Raw genomic sequence first — 27,206 nt, forward strand, 5'->3', positions numbered from 1 at the left:
TCGGATGCGAGACTGCTACACACTCAAACTGCGGGACTGTGCACCCCGAAACTTCTGGGCGTCATATTTTTAACTTTCATTGAAACAGTCTTTTAAATTCTTATTTTCTTACAACTCCTCAGGCGACAACCAATTATCTCCCTCATGTCACTACGTGGTGGGTAAGTATGGCACACCCACACACCCAGTCCCAACTCACAGTGTCATCTTGACTTGGAAAGACCTCTCTCTCACTAATAATGCGTTCTTTCCCTGGCAGAACAAGAGTGGAGATAGGTGAAACAGGACTAGAAACGTACCTGACCTGATAACAAAAAAGTATAGTGAGAAAGGGTAAAGCAAAACATTGAGGGAGGGGGATGGGTGAGACGGGTAAAACAGCACAACGTGGGAGGGGGCGGCAAGCAACAAGGATGGGGGTATGCAACAAAGACGGGGCATGCAAACATCTGAACTCTTATGGAATGCTATACAATGCAAGTAAAAGAAAAAAAAAGTACCTCCAAGACCACAAGGACACACTGGGCATGGAAGCAGTACTTGGACAGTGCTCCAGGAGAGGAACAAACACACAAAGAGGAAGTGAAGTCAATACGTACTGACCAAGAATGAGTCCACAAATGAGAGAGATGACTAAGCAAATCAAGAGTTAGCAAAGGGTGGGCTCTAAGCCCCCTTTAAGTAAACAACATTTGTTGCGAAAGACAGACCATATGCTCACAGGTGAAATCTAAAAAGGGAAGCCGCTAAACTGTACGGCACTCTGATCTTGGCCTGCAAGGCCTCCACTGCAAAACTGCTGGGTTCCCAATGGGGGCTGGCTGGGGTGGCAGTAAGGGACACCTAGGTCAAAGCCACAAAAGGAAGGTGGAAGCTTATGCGGTTGGCGGGCCAATCTGCCCAAAGATCGAGTGGTTGTGTCAAGTTCAGATGGTGGTTAATGTATGAAGGTTGTTGATTGTGTACAGCCTTGTGTGCGTGGGTCAGCGGTTTGAATTTACATCTCTTCCATACAGGGGACCAGTGGAGTTGCCGGAGGCGGGGTGTGATGTGGGTTCATCGGGGAAGGTTAAGGAGGAGCCTGACTGCGGCGTTCTGTATGATCTGAAGTCTCTGTAGGAGGTGTGTGGTGTTTCCTACATAAAGGGTATTGCCATAGTACAGTCGGCTGGTGATGAGGGCCTGTGTCACGGTGCATCTCGTGCGCTGGAGTAGCCACTTGAAGATCTTATGTAGCATGCACAGAGTGAGGAAGCAGGTGGAGGAGACGGTGTTGATCTAGGATTTCATGGTGAGCTTGTTGTCAATTAGGATTCCGAGGTTTCTGGCGTGGACAGAGGGAGTGGATGAAGGTCTTAGGTCTGATGGCCACCATGAGTCATTCCATGTGTTGCTGCTGCCGCCAAAGATCAGTACTTCCATCTTGTCTGTGTTCAGCTGCAGGTAGTTCTTCATCCAGTCGGCGATGTTTGTCACGCATCTGTGGAAGAGGCTTCTGGTGGTGGTGGGGTCGTCGGTGAGAAAAAGGATGAGTTGGGTGTTATCTGTGTAGGAAATATTGTTGAGACCGTGGGATCTGCCAATGTTGGCCAGTGTGGTCATATATGCGTGAAGAGCATGGGGCTGAGCTCTAGGGCACACTGTAAGTGATCTCCTTGGGTTCGGAGGTGAGAGGTAGATCCTCTGGGGTCTTACGGTGAGGAAGGAGGTGATCCATCTGAGCGCAATGCGTGGGATGCTGATGTGTTGGGAGTCTTTCGATCAGCGTGTGGTGAGGTCTGGTGTTTAAGGCTCCAGAGAGTTTGAGGAGGATCAAAGCTGCTATTTCTCCTCGGTCGAGGAGGGATCGAAAGTAATTGGTGGCTGCAATCAGTTTTGGTGCTGTGATTACTGTGGGAGCTGGATTGGGAGGTACCAAGTAGCTGGTTCTGCTCCAGGTGTGCCAGGAGTTCATTATTGATGATTTTTTTCCCGTACCTTCACTGGAAATGGGAGCAGAGAGATTGGCTGGCAGTTTTAGAGTTTGGCAGTTTTAGAGTTCGCTGGGGTCGGAGGAGGATGTTTGAGTAGTTTGACTGCGGGACCAGAGCAAGGTTTGACCGAAGCCCCCAACATTGCATGTTAGTGCCTTGTCAAAGGGAAGAAGGGGCTCAGAAGATGTTTGTCCTAGTTGGTGGACCTACGTTAAGACATATATTTTAACTTCCAAGGTGTGGAGTTGGCGGTAATACTTCAGCCGCCCGCCCCATCACCATAGGCTAGGAAGTGGACTCTTCTGTGGTTGATCCAGGAGAAGACTCAGCTCTGGCACGCTATTGAGGCCACCTATACAAGGACGTTTAGGATACTGTCATCTTGGTAGAGCGGCTCAGACTACTCAGAGAATGGAACCAAAAGCAAACTTTGGAGGCGGAGCAGTACTTGGAACAGTACCTTTGCAGAATCTTCCTATTTTGCTTGGTGATTTAGAGCTTCACCTCGCACTTCCTGATGGCCTTGGAGTTAATGGAAGGCCTTGAAGTTGTGACAACATGAGAAACCCCAGGCACACATGATAGGAATCGTTCACAGACCTCCGTTTGCAATACTTCCTACAGAGCTTGAAACCTGCCCTTTTAAGTGGTGACATCCCTTGACACTGTAGAAATTTAGTGGAAAAATCGAGGTGAATGTCTCTGAGAAACGAGAGGGAGTTCCGGATCCGCATCTGGAAGTGTGTAGAGAAAGGAAATGATGTCAGTGCGTGGGAGTGGCACCTAAATAGGCCCCAACCAACAACAAGAGGTGTGGCGCAGTAGTCAGGGCGACTGGCGTCGGACGCTGGAGATCACGGTTCGATCCCAGCACCGGCAGTAGGGGTCTGCCCAGCACCTTGTGACTCTGGGCAATAGCTCGCTTAATCTTCCCAAGGGGCCCCAGCGCAGTGATGCCTACGGGTAGCTGTGCGCTTTACAAATACTGGATTTTATTTACAAATACTGGATTTATTATATGCGGAACAGAGCGGCATAACTGCAGAGCCAAAAGGCGCCACCTTCCTGTGAACATAGGTACTGCTGACACAAAGTTCCGGATTCCAGTCGGACGCCAAAGGAATATTCGAAAGGTGAAGAATCTGTGGTTAGAAGTCTAAATCAGAAATTAGCTTTTGAAACTGCTTTATTGAGTTTTCAAAAAATAGTTAAACCCATCATTAATCTTTTGCTTTTATAAATTGTTCATCTTGTCATTGGCTAGCCTTAAGCTATGCCTCTGTAATAACGAATTCATTTTCCCAAGATTAAAACTACAAGTGCACTATCCCATATGATCAGGGCAACAATGGCAAAGCCTACCCTAATAAGCTTTCCATTCAGAAAAGGGCTGCCTGCAAAAATCCGAGAAAGGCCCTGCTAATGGTACAGTTCAACCAAAATTCCCAAAGAATGCCCTCCCCCGCCCCACCCAGTCTGTGGTTGCTATGGTGAGAGGCTTATCCACTGAGTTCCTCAGTGCTATGGCAGCCACCATGTACGCAAGTGTTTTAAATCGGAGGCATTCATATTCTTTTCCTTGCATGCTTCTTGCTAAAATATGCTTTTTCCCATTCAATACTCCAGGATGGCGGACACCACTAATGTCTGTGAAGAAGCTTGTGGGTTAAAGTGGTTTGCTGCCTTTGACCACATGCCGTGGAAACCTTCACACATGCAGCCACCCTCTAGTTCCAATGCCACCTTCTGGTTTGTACACCATAGATTAGATAAAGTTGGTACAATATATCTCGTTCCACAACCATAAGGCCAGGCACAGCATGGTGTTCAGCACGAAACAATGTCCATAAACAAATGATCTCGAAATAGGCGCGGATGAATAGGCAAATGACGAACCAGGTATACAAGGCACGGACACAATTTTTTTTAAACTGTAGTAACAGTCATACAAAATATGGAGTTTTAATATTTAGAACAGGGTTTTACTACAAATTAGGGTGATTCCAGCGGTAGAGGTTTTCTTTACTTAACGTAATATATATATCCTCAACATATAAGGAAAATAGTAAGTGAATCTCGGAAGGGAAGAAAATCAGTGGCAATTAAAATACCTAAATATTAATAAAAAAAATGTAAACAAAGTCATATCTGTAAAACTGGATACTAAATATCTTGATCCTCAGAGGACTGAATGCGTTAAATCCTGCCAAATACCAAGCATCAGGAGTTAGACTAACGCATTTCAGTGTGGTAATCCACATTGCTGCACTGAAATGCTTTGTCACGCATAATGTATAGTGTCTTACAACTGCCACCTAAGTGCTGCCTGGCTGTTACAACTGTTAAGTGTGGCAGCGTGTCATGCCCCCCTGCTCTTGCAGGTAAGCTACTAAGACTGCTAGCAGGGTTGAAGATTTACACTCCCACTGCTACAATGTATGACTGTGAATCCCTGCGGAGCTTCCGGCCCAATCAGGTTGTGCGCATATGGCTAATGCTGCGGGATGATGTCACATCCTCCTGCTGCCAGAGCGGGTCTGAGAAGTTTGTGGAGAAAAGCGGAAGCTGGCTAGTGTTTTGCGCGCGGCTCGGCAAATTAAATTACATTGGCACTTGTAGCGTCACGCTAAGTGCTGCAGGCAGCTCCCGCCGGGCACCCCTCGTGCTATTATACCCTTTGTTTACCCTCCCCTCACCCCCAAAATTCTATACTGCCAGACCAGAGGAAGTCGGAAAGGAGGGAGTGATCTGGGTTGTAACAGCCGCCAGGATAGAGTTTGCGACATCATGTCACAGGACGGGCAAGACCGGGGCTCAATGGACAGCCAGCCTGGAGGGTGACTATTAACTAAGGCGGCTGGCAAACTCGAATTACCGTGCCCCGCAGTGGCTCACAGGCTAAGTGAGCCTGAAGCCACTGCCTTGCAGAGAAACGCTGCCTCAGCAATTCTTGGATAATCAAACAACACAAATGCCAGCGCTGAGAACAAATATTTAGCCTGCTATTTTTTTGGGGAAAAACGGTTGTTAAGAACATAACATAATAACCTGCTTTTAAATTTGCAAGAATACGCTTTTATTACTCTTTTTTTACACATCACTGACTTTTACACAATTGTTTGTGCATGGAAATACCAATGAAACATACAGACTATATACATATATATATACATACATCAATAATACAATTGTTACCAAACGAAAATTACGGCACGCTATCCCTTTCACACATTCTTGGCCAAACATTCACCCCACACTGCCACTATACACACTTAAACACACAAAAGGTCCCGGTGTCAACGAAACTGCAAAAATACAAAATAAGGAAAACGTTTTTCTCTCAGTTACAGTTTTTTTGGTAATCCGATTAAGGAAAACATCCTCTTGCCATTTACAATCACAATTACAGTCTTTTTTTTTTTTTTTTAATTTTTGAAAACCTTTATTGTGCATAAAGAAGAATAACATATACGGGCCTACAACCTTCCGGCCGGCCACGAACGATCAATGAGCACATCAGCTTGCATTACGTCTACACATTACCATAGCAGAATCCCAGTCATCAAAAGAAAGAAGGAATGTAGGATATCACAGCTCCGTGTAGCAGGATGAATAAAGGTTCAATTTTAAAGTTTTTTTGTTATGCAACAATTAACGTCAGGCCGTTGTGTTCCGCACCAAAAAATAAGCAAAGAACAAGGTCCATGCAGGCGGGACATGACGGAAGCAACTATATCAAGCCCTTCGTAGATCAGCAAACAAGTCCCCGCCGGGGAGGACGGATATACATTAGCAAAGCCACAGAGTTACACCCATGACCCAGTTACAGGACCACTACCACCCTACACCCGGCATTCCCAAACATGGATGAAAAAGTTAAAATCATAAAGGAGAACAAAACAGGTCCCATAGAAACTAATAAAAATGAAATATAACCCCCCACCCTACATACATGCAGAGGCTATGGCCTACCCCCCCCCTAGCAGCGTGTCTGTCGCCCTATAAACCCGAAATTTAGAAAGAAGAAGAGACATAAGAATGAGGAGGAACAGTAAGAAAGAGCGGAAAGAGAGAAAAAAGAGAAAGAAAAGGAAAAGAAAAGGGAAAAATTCACCCTCAAGTACAGGGAGGGAGAGAAGAACGAGCTAATCTACCACTCCCTATAATAGAAATGGGGGGGGAGGAGCCCACCTAATTTCCGAGCTCCCGGACCCCAGCCATCCACTGCGTCCCACACTGAAACCCACCTACTCCAAATGCGACTGAGCTGAATTAAAGAATAACAGTAGGGAAGATGAAAAAACCATATCACAGTGAGTGCGCCCAACATTTGCAAAAACAGTCCTGGTGTTCCCGAGGCCCACCCTAGAGGACATAATATCAGCAAACCCCTCAAACACGACATGATAGCAGGCACATGGCAAATCCAGTAACTGATAATAGTGCAATCCCATGTAGAACCGCCGGACTCCCACAGGACCACCCTCTCACCACCAAGGAACATAAAAGTGCAGGATAGTCACGAGATCAAAAGGGCGAGGGGCCACAATGGCAAAATTATCAGCAGTTCAAAACAATGAATAGTCCGGGTCTCCACCAGCCGATCAAAGCAGACGAGGTGATATGCCCCCTCAACCCTGGCCCGATCGACGAAACTTCTCCAGGCAGGACCGTCGCAGCAGATACGTGTCCAGCAGAACAAAGGGACAAAATGGCCGCACTCGCCATGAAGGAAGCATCAGAGAGGAAGATGGGCGTCTTCGTTCCCTAACTAACACATCTGCCAGGATGACAAGCCCCCCAGGCCATTCAGGATGTCGCCCACTCCAGCAGTGCTGAAGGAGGGCTTCGAGGGCTACACTCTCAATGGGGGCAAACAACTGGGAGAGTGACAAGCGAAGCCCCGGGTGCAGTCGGTCAGGCAGATTCAATGTTCCCGGAGCGAGGGGAAACCTCGCAACAATAGTAGCATCGGCAGGGCGGCACTCAACACTGTAGCTAGGAACATTGCGATCATCCGCTCGCGCTTGTGGCAACATTGCATCCACTTGGAAGGCACTCACAGGCAACGTAGAAACAGGCAGCGCCGGCCGTCTGAAAGAGGACACAATCCCATCGATCTGTTCCCCCAGTTGTTGAGCAATGTGCCGCCATGTTGCTCGTAGATCCATGAGGGCATCAAAAATGTCGCCATAGGTTAGGTCACTCAGTGATTCCAGCCGAGCCACATCTGACTCTCCACCCGGGCCAAGTGCGGGCGGGTCTGCATAAGCTGGGGACAAGGGACCAGCCCGCTGGCTTTGTTGGGGGGCAAGCGCCATTGCCGTCTCACCCACGGATCCACACTGGAGGGAAGGGGGGGGCGACCCCGTCAAGGAAGGGAGACCTTCGTTCCACGGAGGGGCACGCAGCCACCAACGCGGAGGGTCAGTACAGTGAGGTCTCCCTCGGGTCCCGGGAACACGGTCTGTGCGCGATCAGAAGGGCGCAGCAAAATGGAGTCTGCCCAGGACAAAGGCTGCGTGATAGGGAGAGCGAGGAACCAGGAGATCCCGTCTTCCAGGCGCACTCACCACAGCAGATTAGAGTCGCATCCCGCGGGTCAGGATAAAGCCTCCCATCTCCGGTATTCGGGCCGATCCAGACGCCGGCATCTCCACTGCCCGTCCGCCCAGCTGAAAGCACCAGTGACCTGCGGCTGCAATCGGCACCAGGGTCGCGGTCAGCCCCGGTAAGCAGATAGTCACCGATTCCTCGTCCAAAACGGCCGGCGAAGGTCTCATATGAAAGCGCCTGACTTCAGCGTGTCCAAGTCATCGTCGCAGCGTGGTTAACGAGAGGATTATTGCCAGGATGTCAAAGCGGAGCAGACGGCTTTGGGAGCCGGGCGCTCACACGTCCGTCCCGTCCGCCATCTTGGCTCCTCCCACAATTACAGTCTTATATTCTATTTGACCCGGAACCTGATCGGTCGACGCGTTTCGAACCCAACTGAGTAAAGGGTTCTCCTCAGGACCAATAATTTCACTAAAAGACAAAGAGACACAAACTTAAGTTTACTCTGGTCTAAGAGCCTGTCGCCACTACCTGTAAAGCACCCTGCTGCCCCTTGTCATACCTTCAATCTTGGGTCAAAGCTCACCACCTGTATGCCACAAAGGTTGCACTCCCAGATTCACACCAGAAGGAACTAGAAAGAGACATGGACCACTTTTAGAAAACCCATTCAACCGTCCTTGAAGCCTACACACTTGTTATCACAAGCTTATTAATACATCCACTTACCCGCTCGATGCAATACGGCAATCAGGGGACTGAATGAAATTTCAGAGATTTACAAACCTAACACAAAGAACTTTTCTTAGTAAGTGGACCATTTTCGAGCACATTTGTCCTATTAACATCAGGACTTTAGGCCTTCAATACGACTTAAATCAATCACCACCCCCTGCATTACCCATCAAATTAAGGTTGGAAAACTACAGTCCCAATAAATTTGAGCCGAAAATGTAATTCACCAACACTGCCATCTTTATTGAATAATGCCTGGGAATATCACAGTTCCGACTTCCATGAGCCGCAGTTTCAATTCTAGACACGCCGAAATCAATCACTATTCGGCCCGTTTCCCATACAGGGTCTGTGAAAACTACAGCTGCAAGAACCACTAGCCGGAAAGCGGCTAATTATCAGGAAGTAATTCGCGCTGACACCGCAGCGGTACACAGATCGAAGGAAGTGCACCGAGTCTTACTGGATGACTGGAACACCGATTAAACTCGGTAAGAAGGGCATTTTATATTTATTTTTATTGCGGAGGAAGTCGGGTTAGGCAGAAATACAATGACGGACGTATGTCCTTTTTCCACAGTCATTTAAAAAGCACCCGTAGCAGCCGCCATCGGCAACAAGGACAGCCTGACAACAGACGGTAGGCTATGTTCCCCCATTTTTTTAAATACGTGTGAGAAGGCAGTGTGGTGGCAAACCATTTAATAATGGTCTCATATTGCAGGATTGGAAGCGGCTCTCACGAGCAGGAACCCGCACATCGAGCGGGTAAGTGGATGTATTAATAAGCTTGTGACAACAAGTGTGTAGGCTTCAAGGACGGTTGAATGTGTTTTCTAAAAGTGGTCCATGTCTCTTTCTAGTTCCTTCTGGTGTGAATCTAGGAGTGCAACCTTTGTGGCATACAGGTGGTGAGCTTTGACCCAAGATTGAAGGTATGACAAGGGGCAGCAGGGTGCTTTACAGGTAGTGGCGACAGGCTCTTAGACCAGAGTAAACTTAAGTTTGTGTCTCTTTGTCTTTTAGTGAAATTATTGGTCCTGAGGAGAACCCTTTACTCAGTTGGGTTCGAAACGAGTCGACCGATCAGGTTCCGGGTCACATAGAATATAAGACTGTAATTGTGATTGTAAATAGCAAGAGGTTTTCCTTAATCGGATTACCAAAAAAACTGTAATTGAGAGCAAAACGTTTTGCTTATTTTGTATTTTTGCAGTTTTGTTGACACCGGGACCTTTTGTGTGTTTAAGTGTGTATAGTGGCAGTGTGGGGTGAATGTTTGGCCAAGAATGTGTGAAATGGATAGCATGCCGTAATTTTTGTTTGGTAACAATTGTATTATTGATGTATGTATATATATGTATATAGTCTGTATGTTTCATTGGTATTTCCATGCACAAACAATTATGTGTAAAAATTCAGTGATGTGTAAAAAAGAGTAATAAAAGTGTATTCTTGCAAATTTAAAAGCAGGTTATTATGTTATGTTCTTAACAACCATTTCTCCCCCAAAAAATAGCAGGCTAAATATTTGTTCTCAGCGCTGGCATTTGTGTTGTTTGATTATTTAAGGTTGGCTCAGCCTTGCCGAGTAAAGAGTCAAGACCCTTAGCAATTCTTGGAGCGCCACCTCCGGACTCTGCGGCCAAAGCCCTAGTAAGTGCCACCAGCCTCTGTGTGTTTTACACAGTGAATGGCAGTGCACAATCAGGCTGCTGCAGCCTGTGCCTGCAAGTGTTAATACTAAGGTGACACTGCAGGATATTTTCAAATATCTTGCTAGTCTAGGCCCCCATTTAATGATTTCATATTTGAACTGGATTTCTTGCAGTACACTAGGCAGAATGCTTGAAACATTGCAAAGTACTTCATTTTCATCCCGGACTATTGCTGGATGGTTGAACTACGTATGAAAACACTTCAGCTGTTGTCAGGGGAGATGTGCTACGAATAATATGTAATAGACTGAAATAACCACGAAAGAGTTATTGTGTCTGTATAATGTGTGTGATGTAAAGTGCTCGGACACCCTGCTCTGGTATGAGCAGCACTATAAAACAAATTAACTGTTTGTGAGAGAGACCAAAAGATGTTACAAATGAAATGGATGATACAGGCATACAAATGATACTACACAATGGCGTTGGGCCATATACGATAAACAAAGAGCATTACAGCAGATATTACAGCAGTCGCAAATACTGAGAAACAGCAAAGCCATAGGTCAATTCCAGCAGTTTTAAGATCTTCTTAGAGTTTCCCATTGCTCAAATGGGTGCAATTTCTCATATTTACATGCCTCCCTTGTCTTGCTTTATTTTGCTCTCGAGAAAGTGTCACTCATAGTCGTTGAAATGTCGAAAATGTCACACATTAGCAATCTGAAATCTTGGCAGCTACGTGCGTATCAATTTGAAATTATGGTACACAAATAAATACGTTTCATGATAACTAATATAAATCAGGCCTGAATGGTGTGTTTTGGAGTTGGAGGACAACAGAAGTCATGAGTAAAGCAATACTGCTGAGCGCATATATTTCAAGGCCTACAGTGTTTCGGTCTGTAGTCAAATGTGTACCTGGACCTGTTCGAGATCAACAGAAACGTTCTTGGCGTGTTCAGGTCTGGCATTTTCATTTAAGTTGAAGGCCTCTGGATTGCAAATACAAAACCACCCAGCCAAGGCCCTACATCCGTATGCAGTCCTCCCCTATGCATTATCCAAATATGAATGGCTCGAAAGCATGGCTCAAATAAGGCAGAAGAAGTCAGAGCCGAGAGTCTTGCAGGTACTGGTTCCATGTGCATCACCAACGATAAAAACAAATAACCTTTGTCAAAGTAAATCTAGATTCGAGAGAGATCTGAATAGGCACCAGTCTTGTTTTTGCTTACAGCATACTGTAGAATCTGAAAGTGGATACTGCCATAGCGGAAGAAACAAAGCATCAAACTAAAAAGAAGACCAAGAAAAGAGCGTTGCATGTGCCTTAGTATTATTTGTAACTGTACACACTGCATGTTGCTTTGGTTGAGTAGGTCTGCCTGAGAATGACTACTCTCAAGCCGCGAGGTGGAAAAATCCAGTTCTAACACTACCATGGCAGGATGGAGGCCACATACCTCTCCAGTTGCATCTTCACCCCTTTGGCTTTTGCAGTAGCCTCTAGCTTGGTAGCTCAGCCTGGCCTGATCACCAGTCACGCTAGGGGCAGGGAGTGCATGGATGCTCTGATATAGTAGAATTGGCTTCAAGTAGTTCGCACCAGAGGCTACTTAGTTGTTATTTAAAAACGATACCACAACTATTTAGTGTTGAATAAGCATAACAGTACTTCAACACAGGTCTTTTTTTAGCAGTGTGCCCATTTGTTTGTGTGTATGAATATATAATGTATGTGTGGGTATATATATATATATATATATATATATATATATATATATATATATATATATATATATATATATATATATATATATATATATATATATATTCACTGAAAAAACCATAGGTTATAGACCATATATAGTTAGGGATTAGCATTTAAAAAACCTTATTTTATTTGCACAAAACCATTGAAATTCCATATATAGTTAGTTGCACTAACTATATATCGCGGACCCGCAATCCACTGCTAATGATGTCACATATTACATCATTCATGACATGGTCAGTGACATCACTGATGACATCACTGATGACATCTCAAATGACATCACTGATGACATCACTGATGACATCTCAAATGACATCACTGATGACATCACTGACATCTCATTTGACATTACTGATTACATCACTGATGATATCATTTATGTGATAATACATCTTCAGACTCGAATATAACCTTAGATACACTCAGTGTAAACAGGCATTCACAGACTGTCACACATCCATGGAGTTACTCACACACCTAGTCAGTCATGCAAAGAATCAATCACATCTCCATTTCCTTAACTATACAGTTATACACACCTTACTTATTCAAACATATACTAACACATATTTACTCTCGTATACAATCCTTGATACAAGTTCACAATGATTCATACAGCCACTCTCACATTCACTGGCTCTTATGTTCAGTTATTTATATATGTCAACTCTCACATGGAGTGTGTTTTACATATGTACTTACTTTGACATGTAGAACTGAGATATCCATTCACTCACCAATATACTCATGCACACAGTCAACTGTCCATACAGCTGTTTCTACATGCACTTTTGAACCCATACACCTAGGGAATCAACTGCTCACACATCTATGCACAGAGTTATACACCTCCCAGCCACCCACACACATACTCAGTCTCCCATACAAATACTTGGGCAACCATTCAATAACCCATATAGTTACTGATATAGCTACTGATTTAAACATGCAGCAGTTTACAGAAGAACATAAATAATGATTGCCAAATTAAGACACTTTAATCACTAACCCATGCACTCAGTGAGACACATTTAATCATTCTCTCATACAGTCAGTCATGCACCTACTAAATCCTTCATCCAGACACTTATACATCCACTCATTCTTCAATATGTAAGACATATTTTAACTTTACAGAAACATACAGTCACTGGGTGTTGTCATCAGTGATATCATCAGTGATGTCATTTGAGATGTCATCAGTGATGTCATCAGTGATGTCACTGACCATGTCATGAATGATGTAATATGTGACATCATTAGCAGTGGATTGCGGGTCCGCGATATATAGTTAGTGCAACTAACTATATATGGAATTTCAATGGTTTTGTGAAAATAAAATAAGGTTTTTTAAATGCTAATCCCTAACTATATATGGTCTATAACCTATGGTTTTTTCAGTGAATTTTCAAGGTTTTGTAAATGCAAATTCCTAACTATATATGGTCTATAACCTATGGTTTTTTCTGTGAATTTCATTGGTTTTTTAAAAGCTAATATCTATAGCTGTAAAATATATTCTTTATTAAGTGACGTATCACGTAGCCCGTGAGACGCCTCATGATGCATCGCATAACCGTGACGTATCGTCTCTGCAGCGCAAACCAAACCCAAAACGTAAGCGCGCCAGAACACGCTTAAAGATATATATATATTTTTTTAACCTTAATTAGACAAAATCCACACGTGCACATATCACAAACGTTAAAAAAACACAATATGTTGGACTCCCGTTACGCTGCCGGTTAGCTGCCTGGTTAACGTACCAGGAAGCACCTTTACCGCGAAAAATCGCAAATTTTTTTTTTTTCACCCCCCAGGGAACTTTAATAGCCCCCTCATCAATCCTAGGGGTTCAGGAGGGGTCTGCCTTACCCCTTTCATTCATTTACACCTTTTTTTTCCACCTCTTGTCTCTCGATCCCACAGAGAGACAAGATGGCGGCCGCTCCAGACTGTTTACAATGATAACAGCCAATCAGCTTCTCCTCAGACTCCCGTTACACTGCCGGTTAGCTTCCCGGTTAGCTGCCCGGTTAGCTGTCCAGTTCGCGTACCAAGACGCGTCTCTACGGCGAAAAAAATCGGATTTTTTTTTGGTTTTTTTTGGCCCCGCGTGGCTTTATAATATCCCCCTCATCAATCCTAGGGGGTCAGAAGGAGTCTACCTTGCCCTCTTTCCTTCATTTCCCCCTTTGTTTTGGCCTCCTCTTGTCTCTCGATCCTACCGAGAGACAAGATGGCGGCCGCTCCGGACTGTTTACAATATTGACAGCCAATCAGCTACTCCTCAGACTCCCGTTACACTGCCGGTTAGCTTCCCGGTTAGCTGCCCGGTTAGCTGCCCGGTTCGCGTACAAAGACGCGTCTCTACGGCGAAAAAAATCGGATTTTTTTTTTTTTTTTGGGTTACACTGCCGGTTAGCTTCCCGGTTAGCTGCCCGGTTAGCTGCCTGGTTCGCGTACCAAGACGCGTCTCTACGGCGAAAAAATCGGAATTTTTATTTTTTTTTGGGCCCGGCGTGGCTCTATAATATCCCCCTCATCAATCCTAGGGGGTCAGAAGGAGTCTACCTTGCCCTCTTTCCTTCATTTCCCCCTTTGTTTTGGCCTCCTCTTGTCTCTCGATCCTACCGAGAGACAAGATGGCGGCCGCTCCGGACTGTTTACAATATTGACAGCCAATCAGCTACTCCTCAGACTCCCGTTACACTGGCGGTTAGTTTCCCGGTTAGCTGCCCGGTTCGCGTACCAAGACGCGTCTCTACGGCGAAAAAAATCGGATTTTTTTTTTTTTTTGGGTTACACTGCCGATTAGCTTCCTGGTTAGCTGCCCGGTTCGCGAACCAAGACGCGTCTCTACGGCGAAAAAAATCGGAATTTTTTTTTTTTTTTGGGGCCCGGCGTGGCTCTATAATATCCCCCTCATCAATCCTAGGGGGTCAGAAGGGGTCTACCTTGCCCCCTTTCCTTCATTTCCCCCTTTGTTTTGGCCTCCTCTTGTCTCTCGATCCTACCGAGAGACAAGATGGCGGCCGCTCCGGACTGTTTAGAATGTTGACAGACACCGGAGAGCCAATCAGCTTCGCTTCGCAAAGTTCCGATACGCGAAAAGTTCGCGAACCGGACCGCTGCCCGGAGCGCTGTTACAGATATATATCTTGTTTTAAATGTTAATTTCTCAAAATCCACTGAAGCACATATATTGAGACCTAGCAAAGGCACATCGGGCTAACAGTCCCTACAATTTTGCCAAGTTTCGTGGAAATCCATTCAGCCGTTCGGGCTAAAAGTGAGGCCAACCGCCCTATGGAAATTAACATGGGAAAAACGTGTTTTGGGACCCCCCTTTTTTCTCAGCCCCCCCTTGACGAACCCCCCCCCAAATTTCCAGGAGCTGCTCAGAAACAAAATGTGCCATTTTCCTGAAAATTTCAGCCAATTCCGTCCACAAACGCCAAAGTTATTAGGCATAGAATTTTCAAAAGTTCCATAGAGAAAAAATCCTAACTATATATACCTACTGGCTATCGCCAGTAGGATAGATAGATAGATAGATATATATATATATATATATATATATATATATATATATATATATATATATATATATATATAGAGAGAGAGAGAGAGAGAGAGAGAGAGAGAGAGAGAGAGAGAGAGAGAGAGAGAGAGAGAGAGAGAGAGAGAGAGAGAGAGAGAGAGAGAGAGAGAGAGAGAGAGAGAGAGAGAGAGAGAGAGAGAGAGAGAGAGAGAGAGAGAGAGAGAGAGAGAGAGAGAGAGAGAGAGAGAGAGAGAGAGAGAGAGAGAGATAGAGATATCAGGAAAGAGGGTGGACAAATAACATGTTTCCTTTCTCTCCCTTAGAAGTATCACAATAACTGTTTCCATATTTTGTAATATAATGAAAGGTTCTCTTCGGTCGGAATTATGCAATTGTCGCATATCAGTGACACAGGCTTTACAGTGCTCATCAGTGCACCTCTTTCATCTGCAAACATTCCAGTTTATTCTTGTTCATTAATTTACATTATGCATGCCACTCAGCATACAACATGTCAATCAAAAGAAGCTGATACAAACAGTTTAAAATTCAGTTCCAGGTGAAGCATTCTGATATAATAGACACTATGGTATTAGTTGACAAAGCTTAACAAACGGGTGTGGTACGAAACAATAGCTGTAGAGAAAAAACACAGCATATATGGCATGACGTTTGTCAATGCTATTAAACAAGTATTCCATGTAAAAATGACATAACAAAAAGGACTTGGTCATAACTGGCAGAGGGGTCAAGGGAACATTTTAAACACCTTGATGTTTTGTCAAAAAACCGAAACTAGAACGTTAAAATTGACAGATTAGTACATCCAAACATTCAGGTGGGATTAATATTTTAAATAAAGTAGAACACCAGAATACATATCTTTTAGATTTGACATCTGTGATGCTTGTCACGTGACTCAGCCTCTTTCACATACCTCCCAAAGTGGTTTATTTCTTTCTGTGTTATTTACAGTATAAATCGATTTATTTGATTTAGTACTGTCAGGCACTGCCCGTTAACTGCATGTCTCATGAGGTGGTGGGACTTCGTGGTCAAGAAGCAGTTACGTTCCATGTAACTCAGACTGGATGTCAGGAAAATATGAACTTCCAAGAGCTAAGTAACCTGCTGTTTTATTGCATGTAACTATTACATCTATCAAGTGTGGTTAGAGGCAATTAGGTTATGATTTGTGCGCTATGCAATAAAAAAGCTTTGCAATGATGTAAAATATCTTTCTTAAACCTCTCTCCTTGTACAGATACACACTGAAAAATAAACAATAACATATCATGATCTAATAAACAATAAGGTCATGTACAGAAAAACAACAATTGCACCTTCATTCATCTAAGAATTCATCCAACATGTACAGCTCAGTGCTATGCTTTTCTTCAGACAATGCATTCAAGAGGCAACCAAGGTCATTTAAAACAGATATCCGTCATTCACTCAACCATTCACCCAAACTGTGCTTCCACGCAATGTTACAAAATTGAGATTTAGTAAAGTTCCATAAAAAGCACATTTTGAATGAATGGCTGAATGAAGAAAACTTTGCATGCGTCACATAATAATCTATGATATAAGAGTTAACTGTACAGATTGAGAATTAAAGGCAAAACATATTTGTGTTTTGCATTATTGTGGTGTACATCATAGATCAGATTTATTTATTTTATTTATTTGAAATGTTTTATATAGAGCTGGCTAGACCCGAAGGTATCAGAGCTCTTTACATGAGGAAGAACATAGTTTCAGAGTATAGTTACAAAGTTGCTGAAGCATAGTTATATGAGTTACAAAAGCATAGCATAAACATGGGAGGGAGTGGGTAGGAAATACAACGGGGAGATGAGGAAAAACAGTGTCCGACGTCCGGCGTCCGGCTGAGTAGGTGACGGCCGAGGGGTGAACCAGAGCCAAACTCCTCTATAGCTCCATAGGACTGCTCCACCGGTCATCGGCCAAAGGTTGCTCGGGGACCGCAGTACATACAGAAGGTTCTAGATTACGTCTAGGGGGGCATCATCAAAAAGTTCCATTGTGAGCATCAGAAACGGTGTGCGGCGCTGGGCTCCGAACCGTAGTATGATCATTCCCAATCCTCTGCTGTGTGTGACTCCATTGTCGCTGTGGTCTCTCTCAGAGGTGTCTCTGAAACTCCAGAGCACAGATGATGGATCCCTCCCCAACAAGGGAAGTAGGGGAGCTTTGGCAAAGGGCCCACTCATGGCGGCCAGCTTAGGAACAGTCAGGCTGGTAGAGAAAGACCCTCACTGCAGCCAGGGGAATTGAGAGTTGGGTCGCTGATACAGAAGCCTGGGAGACTGCTTCCCCATATGCAGCAAATGTTGAAGGTAGCGGGTAGAGACCAGTACATTAACATTTGTTGGGAAACATTTTGATCGTAGCTTATTCAAAAGCAGTTACACTCGCGGACTAAAATGGGTGAGAGAGCAGATTAAAGTGGGTCTAGGGGCCACAGAATGAAGAGCGCGCTGTCAAAATTTGGGGTCCACAATAACACGGGAAACAAATATTGTGGTGAGAAGAAGGTAGGCACGTATCGAGGGAAATTTTGGCCGCCAATTTAAAGTCAGGCAGTTACCGGTAGGGGTGAAAAACAGCGCAGCGAAGGTAAAGCCAAAAAGGGTCCCTTGATCAGAGGGTCACAAATTGCTTTCTTCAACAAGAATTAGCCGTACAGTGAAGAGAACAGAAGAAGCTCACGGCGCTGTGATCGGGAGCGGCAGCCTTATTGGAGCCAAAGCGATGATCAAAAACTGTACTTTTCGGCTCGAAATTATGCTTTGGTAAAAGTGATTTGTTGGCTTGAGTGTCTCCTCCTTCAGGGCTAAATGGAGCTTGCACAATCTGCTCCTTGCTAGACCGGGCAGCCCAATTACCACCCCCGTTGCGGGTCGGGAGAGCGAGAGCAGTTGGAAGAGGCTCTTCTGAGGATAGGGACCAGAGCTCGGACGACAGTGGCGGGGTCAGTCATTGCTCAAGTGCGCCACCGAGCAACCAATGAGGTGAGCAAGGTCTCTGGATTCAGTATGGTGTTGGTGGTATCGGTGGGGGCAGGTCAGGGAAGGATATTCCAAAGAACTGAGATGTGAGAGCGACTAGACATATTAGATTGCTTAATACATATAAATATTAAAGTCAATAGGACAGGCTAACTTAAAGAGGACTTGTATTGATATTTTGCTGCATTTTATGAGATGGTAGAATGGGGCAGTGACAGACGCTCAGGCAGAATGCATGTGCTAATTTAATTAGCAGAAGAAATGTGTAGCGCTCTGAGACACCCACTCCTGGTGTATAGCCCTCCACAAAAATCCATAAGGAAATACGAGCTGGACCAAGTCATAAGGTCAACTGAGATAAAATGAAAAGAGAAAAACTACAGAATTCTGAAATTGAATCATACACTCCAGATTTGAGATTATTATTACTCTACTTCACACTCACAACTGTGACACTTATACCAATATGGCAACATTTGTATTGTAGAAAATGTATTTTTTTTATGAAAAAGCTGCAACTAAGAAAGTGCTCACAGCTTTGTAGCATTCACTAACATTTCCACTAGGTTTTCATCAGGCGTACGAAATGTTTAACGCTAGGCTTTGTTTTAATTTTTTCCATTAGAGTTGATGTGTAAAAACCTGCCACGTTGTCCCTTAACGCACTGAAGATTGGAGGCGGTATGCCATTGTGAGCCTACACTAGGTAAACTCCGCCTTTCTACTAATCCTTTGTTGGGCTACTAAAATGGCTTAAACTCGACTTAGCCTCTGTCACCTTGTCAATTTCAGGCGAGCACTGCATAAACGGTTAATAGAAGACGCATAATTTTCCGCTGGTCATTGACCAGGTATGGAACATTTTTTCAAGTTTAAATGATTGCTTTGTGTTATAGACTGTCTGGGAAGAGTAGTTCCAATCGGTTTCTTTGTTTTTTCATAAACAGTTGGCTTACCTCCAAAAGACTCATCCAGCCCTGATGAGAGTCCGGCAATTCTTAAAACCGAGACTTGAAACGCGTCGGCTACTATATTAAGTATAGCTTGAATCTTGAACACTAGGAATCTTTGGATCAATTTGGAATTGTATTTTGTACAGTTGCATTTGTTTTGAATTGTGTAAATATGCAAGAATGATTTCATTACATTCCAACTGTTTTCACCAGGTAGATGATTAGACCACTATATGTCATAGTTGTTGTTGTTGTTGATAAGATTTGTGATTTTTGTTTATATTTTTTTCAATGTGTACAATCGATTTGTGATTTCTTCAGTTGTTATGTGTATTGCTAGTAGGACATCACTAAAATGTATTCTCTGTTGAGTTGATTACATGTTCTTCTTTTTATAAAAGTGTTGAATAATTAAAAACTAATTAGCCAAAGTCAAAGGCTAGGAATAACGTATTGATTTGCGTTTATTTCTGTTCTAAATAATTCTTTAAACTAAGTGGTTGTGAAGGTACATTCTTTTTGTTTAGCACTTATACCAATATGGCAACATTTGTATTGTAGAAAATGTATTTTTTTTATGAAAAAGCTGCAACTAAGAAAGTGCTCACAGCTTTGTAGCATTCACTAACATTTCCACTAGGTTTTCCACTAAGCGCTTAATGTCAGTGCCAAGAAGCACAACATGGTGTACAACCTGTGCATGTCAACGAACCAAAATAGCCTACTTGTGTAGTGGAAAGGATTTCTCAATAGGGAAAAAATCCTGATGGAGAAAAATAAGAAAAATAAATAACTATGCAAACACACTTTTCCAGTAACTTGCCCTGATGGACTATGGTCCTGAGAATTCTCAGAGTAAGTAAGTGTATAAATAGAAGGAAACAGAAGTACTAAAAACAACCTATGACCCGTCTAGACATAGTACTCCCGCAGATATTGGTTAAACCTTAAAATTATAATCTCTTTAAAAACTAGCAGAAAATTGACATTTTCCTGACTTTTTAATGGTGCTTAGGTGGTCATAAACAGGGACAGTAACAAACATGGTTCAAAAGTGATTAAATTATCCATACAGATGTCACTAAGTGTATGCCTCGGAATTACACTGTGGTGAGCAGTTCTACCCAAAAACACATTTGCCAAGATTAGCTACTTCTCGGGGCATGCAAGCAAAGAATGAAGAACCACTGCAGCAGAGTCTAGAAAACAACTAACAATTAAAGATTATCAAAGGGCGAGGCTGCTTGTTAAAACAAAACCACTTGGCTTTTGTGCCGCAAAACGTAACAGGAAAATGAATAGTTTCGGCATCAAAATTATGGATGTACAAAATTTACATTTCACCACAAAATGTTCTGATATTTACAAACTCCTCGAAGGTTGCTAACTTTTCTAAACGATACAAAAGGGGATGATGGACGGAGCGTTTGAGCAAATCAAACACTCACCCCCAGTCAACTGATCTATCACCATTCTTTAGCTTACTCAGCCACCCCAGTTCAGACATGGCAATATGCAAATCAGTCTGACCCTGTGCCTCATGGGAACAGTCCAGCCCGAACTGCCAAGCCAGGTCTTCCCTGGACCGGAAACAAGCATCCTAGGACTGGTTTCGGATTCATAATCCTCATCAGCCAGGCTATCTTGAATCCAGTGGCCAAGTGAGCAAGGGACTCACGTCGGAACACACCCTGCCAACTTAGGGCGAACAAAGCAATACAAAAGGGGATGATGGACGGAGCGTTTGAGCAAATCAAACACTCACCCCCAGTCAACTGATCTGGGTTTAATCCATCACCATTCTTTAGCTCACTCAGCCACCCCAGTTCAGACATGGCCATATGCAAATCAGTCTGACCCTGTGCCTCATGGGTCCCTTGCTCACTTGGCCACTGGATTCAAGATAGCCTGGCTGATGAGGATTATGAATCTGAAACCGGTCCCAGGATGCTGGTTTCCGGTCCAGGGAAGACATGGCTTGGCAGTTTGGGCTGGACTGTTCCCATGAGGCACAGGGTCAGACTGATTTGCATATGGCCACGTCTGAACTGGGGTGGCTGAGTGAGCTAAAGAATGGTGATGGATTAAACCCAGATCAGTTGACTGGGGGCGAGTGTTTGATTTGCTCAAACGCTCCGTCCATCATCCCCTTTTGTATAACTTTTCTAAACTTCACAAAATGTTGCTTTCAGGGCCATTTTCTTTACAAAACTTGCATTTGCGAAGGTGTTGGTCCTATAGAATAACGTTTCTGTTGCGACTTTTTCCCCTTAACCCCTTCGCTGCTGGCGTCGGCCAACGGTCATCGCGAGCACTACCTCGGTAGTGCTGTGCACGTCTGTTGGCCGATGCGGCCCCGCCCGCGCAATAGAACGCCCGCAGCGTGGAGTGTTTTGCGCCGCATTACACGGGTTAAACCCCACTAATGTAGATATTTATTCCCACAAATTAAATTTAAAAAGGTTTACGAAGGATGTAGAAAAGTGCCGAACAATAATTCGCAACGTTTGCTGAGCTAAAAAACAAACAAATTCCCCCATCTCTGATCAAAACACAAACAATCAAAGATCATTGTATTCAAGGCACCCACGAATGGTGAAGTCAGTTTAGTAGCAAACAATGATCTATAAAATATTTTGTCTGTAGGTAAACTCTCAAGAGCTGCTGTTTGCAGATTAATCATTGATGGAAAGGGCTGCCAAAGGTTTTCTGGTTTTGGAAGCGTTTCAACATACCTCTTCACCTTGGAGAATAAAGTGACACACTGACTGCACAATAAAAACACATTCCTTCTTCAGGACACCACTCCCGCCTCCAAAAATAACAGGCACATTGAAAAATACTGAAATACCTGGTATAGTTTGATGATGTGTGGGTGATCGAGCATTTTCATGATCTGCACCTCGCGGTAGATTTTCTCCAAGTTCACTGCATCGAGCTGAGATTTATCAATGATCTTTATTGCAACCTGATAGAGCAAATGAAGGAGACAAAAGGGTCAGGTATCTGAAAAAACAGAGATCTGCTCAAGTAACCAAATGAGTATTTTCGATGTTACGCTCTACCTGCGAGACACTCGGGGCACTGGAATGGAAATTTAAAAGCCACAGATATCCCTTCTACCCAATTTAGTCCCTAATTATGAATGACCCCGCAAGAAGGTGAAGTATTACTGCAACAACGCTGGGTATGTTAGATCAAGTAGTAGGCAGTAACAAAAAGTGGAAGTGTGAAACCAAGTCCCAGCATGGAAAGGGCTGGTGGCTTAAAGGGCTAGGCTGGATAAAGTGGTTGTTGATTTTGTGGGGCACGCTGGCATTGGCAACTCTTTGCAGAGGATTGCAGTTTTTGAGTCAGCAGGAGAGTTTTTGAGTCAGCAGGAGGAATAAGTGGCAGTTGCAGTTTAAATCAACTGTAGGAAGAGGGAACAGTGGCACGGGTGTAATAATGTGTGGTTTTTAATGTGATACAGAGTTACTATAAAAGAGAGACTTTCTGATCTCTGGGTAAGTTTAGCTGCCAAGATCTGGTTTACTGCTTTCTAAAAAAAAAAAAAACTCACAATTTAGAAAAGGAGAAACATTATTAAAAATCATAATTATAACAGTAATGATCTGTTTTGACAGTGCTTTACATCTCATAATGCAATACACTGATGCCCTTTGAAGAACAGAAGTTACTATCACACAATTTAATACTTATTAATAGACATACACATAATTTGAACCAGAGCATTTAGTGTTTTGTGACAATAGGCTCTTGAAGCTTTTTGTCTGTACTGCCTAGTGGGTGCTCAGGAAACCCTACTTCTTTGAGAAAATCCTGCCCCTGACACGGCTACAGGGAGCCCACTTAAGTATTGTTTTTTCACCCATATAGGTGCATATATGCCATTACATGCAAAAGCACAGGAACACCACTCAGGTCCCACTACGGCATGGCTGTTAACAGAAGTTGGAGTTTTTGGTTGCAGATTTACAAACTCTAGCCGCAATCTCCTTTCCATTTACCAGCCATGACACATTTCGTTTCAGAGTGGAGAACATGCAGGACCAAGAACTACAAGACTACTCTTGTAGCGATTCTTTGATACTGGACTTTTCTGTACACATTTGATGCCAATATTGAGAAGGTGGCTAATGCGTGTGGAAGCCCTTTTGGTTTTAATGTACACTATAAAAACTCAGACTCCCTGTGGAACAGTGTAGACACCGCTTGCAAATCCCAACAAAACTTCTACAGGCTGAAGAAACGCCTGAATAAAAAAAAATGTAAAGCAAGACTTTGGATAAAGGTTTATCGATCAATGGGACACCACACACAACGGGGACCATTGGGCCAGTCATTTAGAAGTAAACTACTAACACCTATGAAAAGGTCCTTCCCTTTATCCAAAGTGATATCATTAGCACACCCAAAAGGTATAACGCCTCCATACCAAATGGGGACCAAACCCATTCAACCAAAAGTGTATCAGAGGCACAAGACCTTTTCTGAAGAGATTAGTGCACCAGATGGATGCCATATGTCCTACCTACCTACTGCCTACCCAACTCAGAGAAAAGCCTGAGCACACAAGTTACATGCTTGCAATGCGCACTTCCTGAACAGATCACTTATGCAACTTTGTTTCACAAAATGATCTCACACATGGCACCCAGACCAAGTGGTCCAATTTAATCTGCCTTTACAACATGCACAACTCCTGTGCCTGCAATGCGGACTCCAAAAACAAGTGACATGAAATTGGTATTGTAGAATGATCTCAAACAAGTGTTCAGACCAAACCACCTCCTACAGTTCTGAAGTGACCACAAGCAGCATCCTAGCACTCTCAAAAACTTTACAAAGGAAGTATTGAAATTAAGCACAATTTTTGTTTTGGAAAAGCAAAACATAAAAGTTCATGTTCTGAAAACAAACATAGCCCTGTTATTGCCTGTGACTGCAAAATAAAAGATGATTAACTGAATAAACATTGTGTTGTTTGGGAAACAAAACAGACGTCAGAAGAGTCAATAGTCTTGCCTTTATAAAGCAAGTGCCAGGCCATTGTAGGGGAAAACTAAAAAAGCAATGTAAAAGTGCCGGGGGTGCGGAGGTACCATTGTGTAGAAAGTATAGTGAACTGTGTAATTTCAATTTGGTCACTTGGCTCAAACCTTAGATACAAATAAATGTTTTTTTCTATTTTTCATCCACTTTGAGGGCAGAGCATAATTATCAGATTCAGAGTACGCACAAAGACAAAATGGCAGGGGCATTTTCAAATTTCAACATAATTGTTAGGGTGATACAAAATAGAAGTGTCTTTGTAGTTTAAGGAAAGGAAAAAGCAAACAATTAAGCTAATTCTGGAAACCTGTTATATCCACAGTGAAAACGAATATTCCTCTTAAGTGAGTCTATGTTAATGAAGATTGTGGGTGGCACAATAACAAAACATAAGATTCAGATAACACATTTAGTTAGAAGTATGTTAATGAGTATTCACCTGCAGAAAGAAATCTGGTTTGTGACCGCTCATTGTTAGTACTTAATAGAAAATGTCCTGGTCAAAATAAGACACAAATTCATACTTTACACTCCAATATGGCCACTGTGAGACACAGGGCTCGATTCACTAAAGATAAACTTGTAGTTAATGGATACCAAATCAGTAGTGAACTACTACACAGTTTAAGTTTAGCTTTGTGAATCGGGCCCACAGCCAGGAACTGCGCACATGACCTGTCCAGCATACAATAGTCTGGAATATGCTTTCCCCAGCATGATTTCTGTATGGCATGGGCCAAAACATGACTACTGTGGAAGAAACGTGGCAAAAGTGAATCTGGCTAGCGGAATTAACATTTGCTGTTGATCAATCAAAATACTTTATTTCCAAGAATTAAATCCTTATATAAATATTGCACATTAACCAAATTTGCTGTCGCTAATCCATCCCCAAGATAGCCTGGTTCAAACCCGCGAAGCTCTGCTTCAGCATTTTCAACCACATTCAAGCTGCACCAGTGCGGGCTTCACAGTAAACTCACTACATGAAATCATCAAAACACAAATTCGCTGCTTCACATTTACCAAAAGCAAAGTTATCGAAAGGGTTCACAAAGAATAAAAAACATGGTTTACAAATTTGGTACAGTGTATTGGCAAGGAAACAGAGGAAGTTCATTAGCAGGTGGAATTTGTGTAGAAACTCATGTTATCTCCCCACCCCATACATTATTAAAGGAGGTTCCTTTTTGATGCAGTGCAGTTTGAGGTTTCCGAGATATGTCCTCATCCGACTACTGATGCAAACCACTTTGCTGCAGTTTAACCGGATACACATCATCCTTCACAGACAACTCACTCCATTAAATTATTTCAATACAAGCTGCAAACTCATCGAAAAAAAAAAATCTGAAATATGTACGATGAATGAAAAACATTGCTCATCAAATGAGTTCTCTGTTTGGGAGAATAAAATAAAATAAATAAATCAGCAGATAGAATCTGATGCAGAGACATTTATTAGGAAGCACTCTTGGGAAACCTTTTCAGCTAGTTAAAAGGAAGGCATGGATGACACGCGCCATTAGATCTGGGATTTTATTTTTTACATCTAAAAAAACCCTTGAGGAAGGGATCCAGCCACTAAACAATTGTTTTGAACGTTTCAGGGGCAAACATGAATTAGATCAAAATTACAACTATAAAACTAACCAAACACTAAAACATGCACTTTTGAAAAAAATCTGCAAAAGCTGAAGTTTACACTAAGAAATGTGATTTAAATTAAAAATACATTTTTCATCTAAATAGTTTTATTGTATACAACTGTCATGCCTACCCAATCCCATTCTCGGGGTCGAGGTCACCCACATTGTAATGGATGTTCCTTTCATACTCTAGAACCCCGTATAGGACCTCACCCTCTGGAACACAAAGCCCTGACTCCACCAGTGATGAGGGTACAGTTTATTGCCACATCCATAGACAATGAATTGAAAGAAGTGATCTATTTGAGATTTAGAATTAATTTCTCCCACACTCACGAGCAACCTTGGTAGTCATGCCTGAAGCCAGATCACCATTCAAACAATTACAAGTACCAGAATGCAATGAAAATCTGGACTGGGTGAGCTACTCATGGGATGTGCCTGGAAAATCCGAGCACTCTGTTTTGCGTGCTTACGTAGTTTTATTATAGAAACGGGAATGGCACAGCAAAACGATTAATTTTGCAAACCTGGGCAGGGGCTTCTTCACCTGGCACCACTACTGCAGCATCATAAACTTTCAAATATAGTTTAGCTTGTTTGTGTCTTACTAAATGCCCTAGAGCAGCTGGGCACACATAGGAAAGGGGCTTTCTGGGGCTCAGGTCAGGCACGCTGAGCAGCGACTGCGACAAGGAGAGGCGCTTGGGAAGGCTAGCCTGGATGCCTGCACTTTAATGGAACAGCCTAGTTACGAAGCTAGAGGATGCCCGCAAAAACCTCATACGATAACGGATAATTGGATGCCATATCATGCATAAGGTTGTGATATTCCTGGGATCGAATGTCAACTAAAAGGAGGCACCCTCAAGTGCCTTTTCTCTATAACTGTCTTTCTGTTTTGTGGTTTCGAATCTAAAATGCCCAAAAAAAGCTCATTATATTTGGTTTAAAATAGCTTACTGTTGTGCTCCGCAACTGCCCATTCACTGATGCTTGAACTCACATATTTATCGATGCACTCACCTGCCCATTCATCCATCCATCCATCATTCACTATTTCACACATGCACTCAATCATTCATCCACCTGTGCACTTCCTTATCCACCTAACCATTGACTCATTCTCACAGCAATCCACTCACTAAATCTGGAAACTCAAAGAACTAGAAACATGACAATTGACAAAGAATCCAGACCTGCTGCCTTTGTCAATGTTTGTCCGAGTACTTAATACCACAGCTTTGAATACCACAGCTTTGCTGCAA

At 43.2% G+C, this 27,206-nt stretch overlaps 1 protein-coding gene across 1 annotated transcript in view; it reads right to left on the bottom strand.

The window, feature by feature from the left end:
* SIK2 (salt inducible kinase 2) overlaps positions 1 to 22,969 on the bottom strand; it is a 313,110-nt gene extending 290,141 nt beyond the window's left edge. The window contains exons 1-2 of the mRNA XM_086954303.1: positions 22,949 to 22,969; positions 22,086 to 22,202 (exon numbers count right to left, since the gene is read on the bottom strand). Coding sequence (XP_086810429.1) covers positions 22,086 to 22,202; positions 22,949 to 22,969 — 138 coding nt within the window. The remainder of the gene's footprint in view (positions 1 to 22,085; positions 22,203 to 22,948) is intronic.
* Between the last annotated feature and the right edge of the window lie 4,237 nt (positions 22,970 to 27,206).

The sequence above is a fragment of the Lissotriton vulgaris genome, chromosome 2_1 (genome assembly GCF_964263255.1).
Source record: "Lissotriton vulgaris chromosome 2_1, aLisVul1.2, whole genome shotgun sequence".
In the NCBI taxonomy this organism is placed as follows: domain Eukaryota; kingdom Metazoa; phylum Chordata; class Amphibia; order Caudata; family Salamandridae; genus Lissotriton; species Lissotriton vulgaris.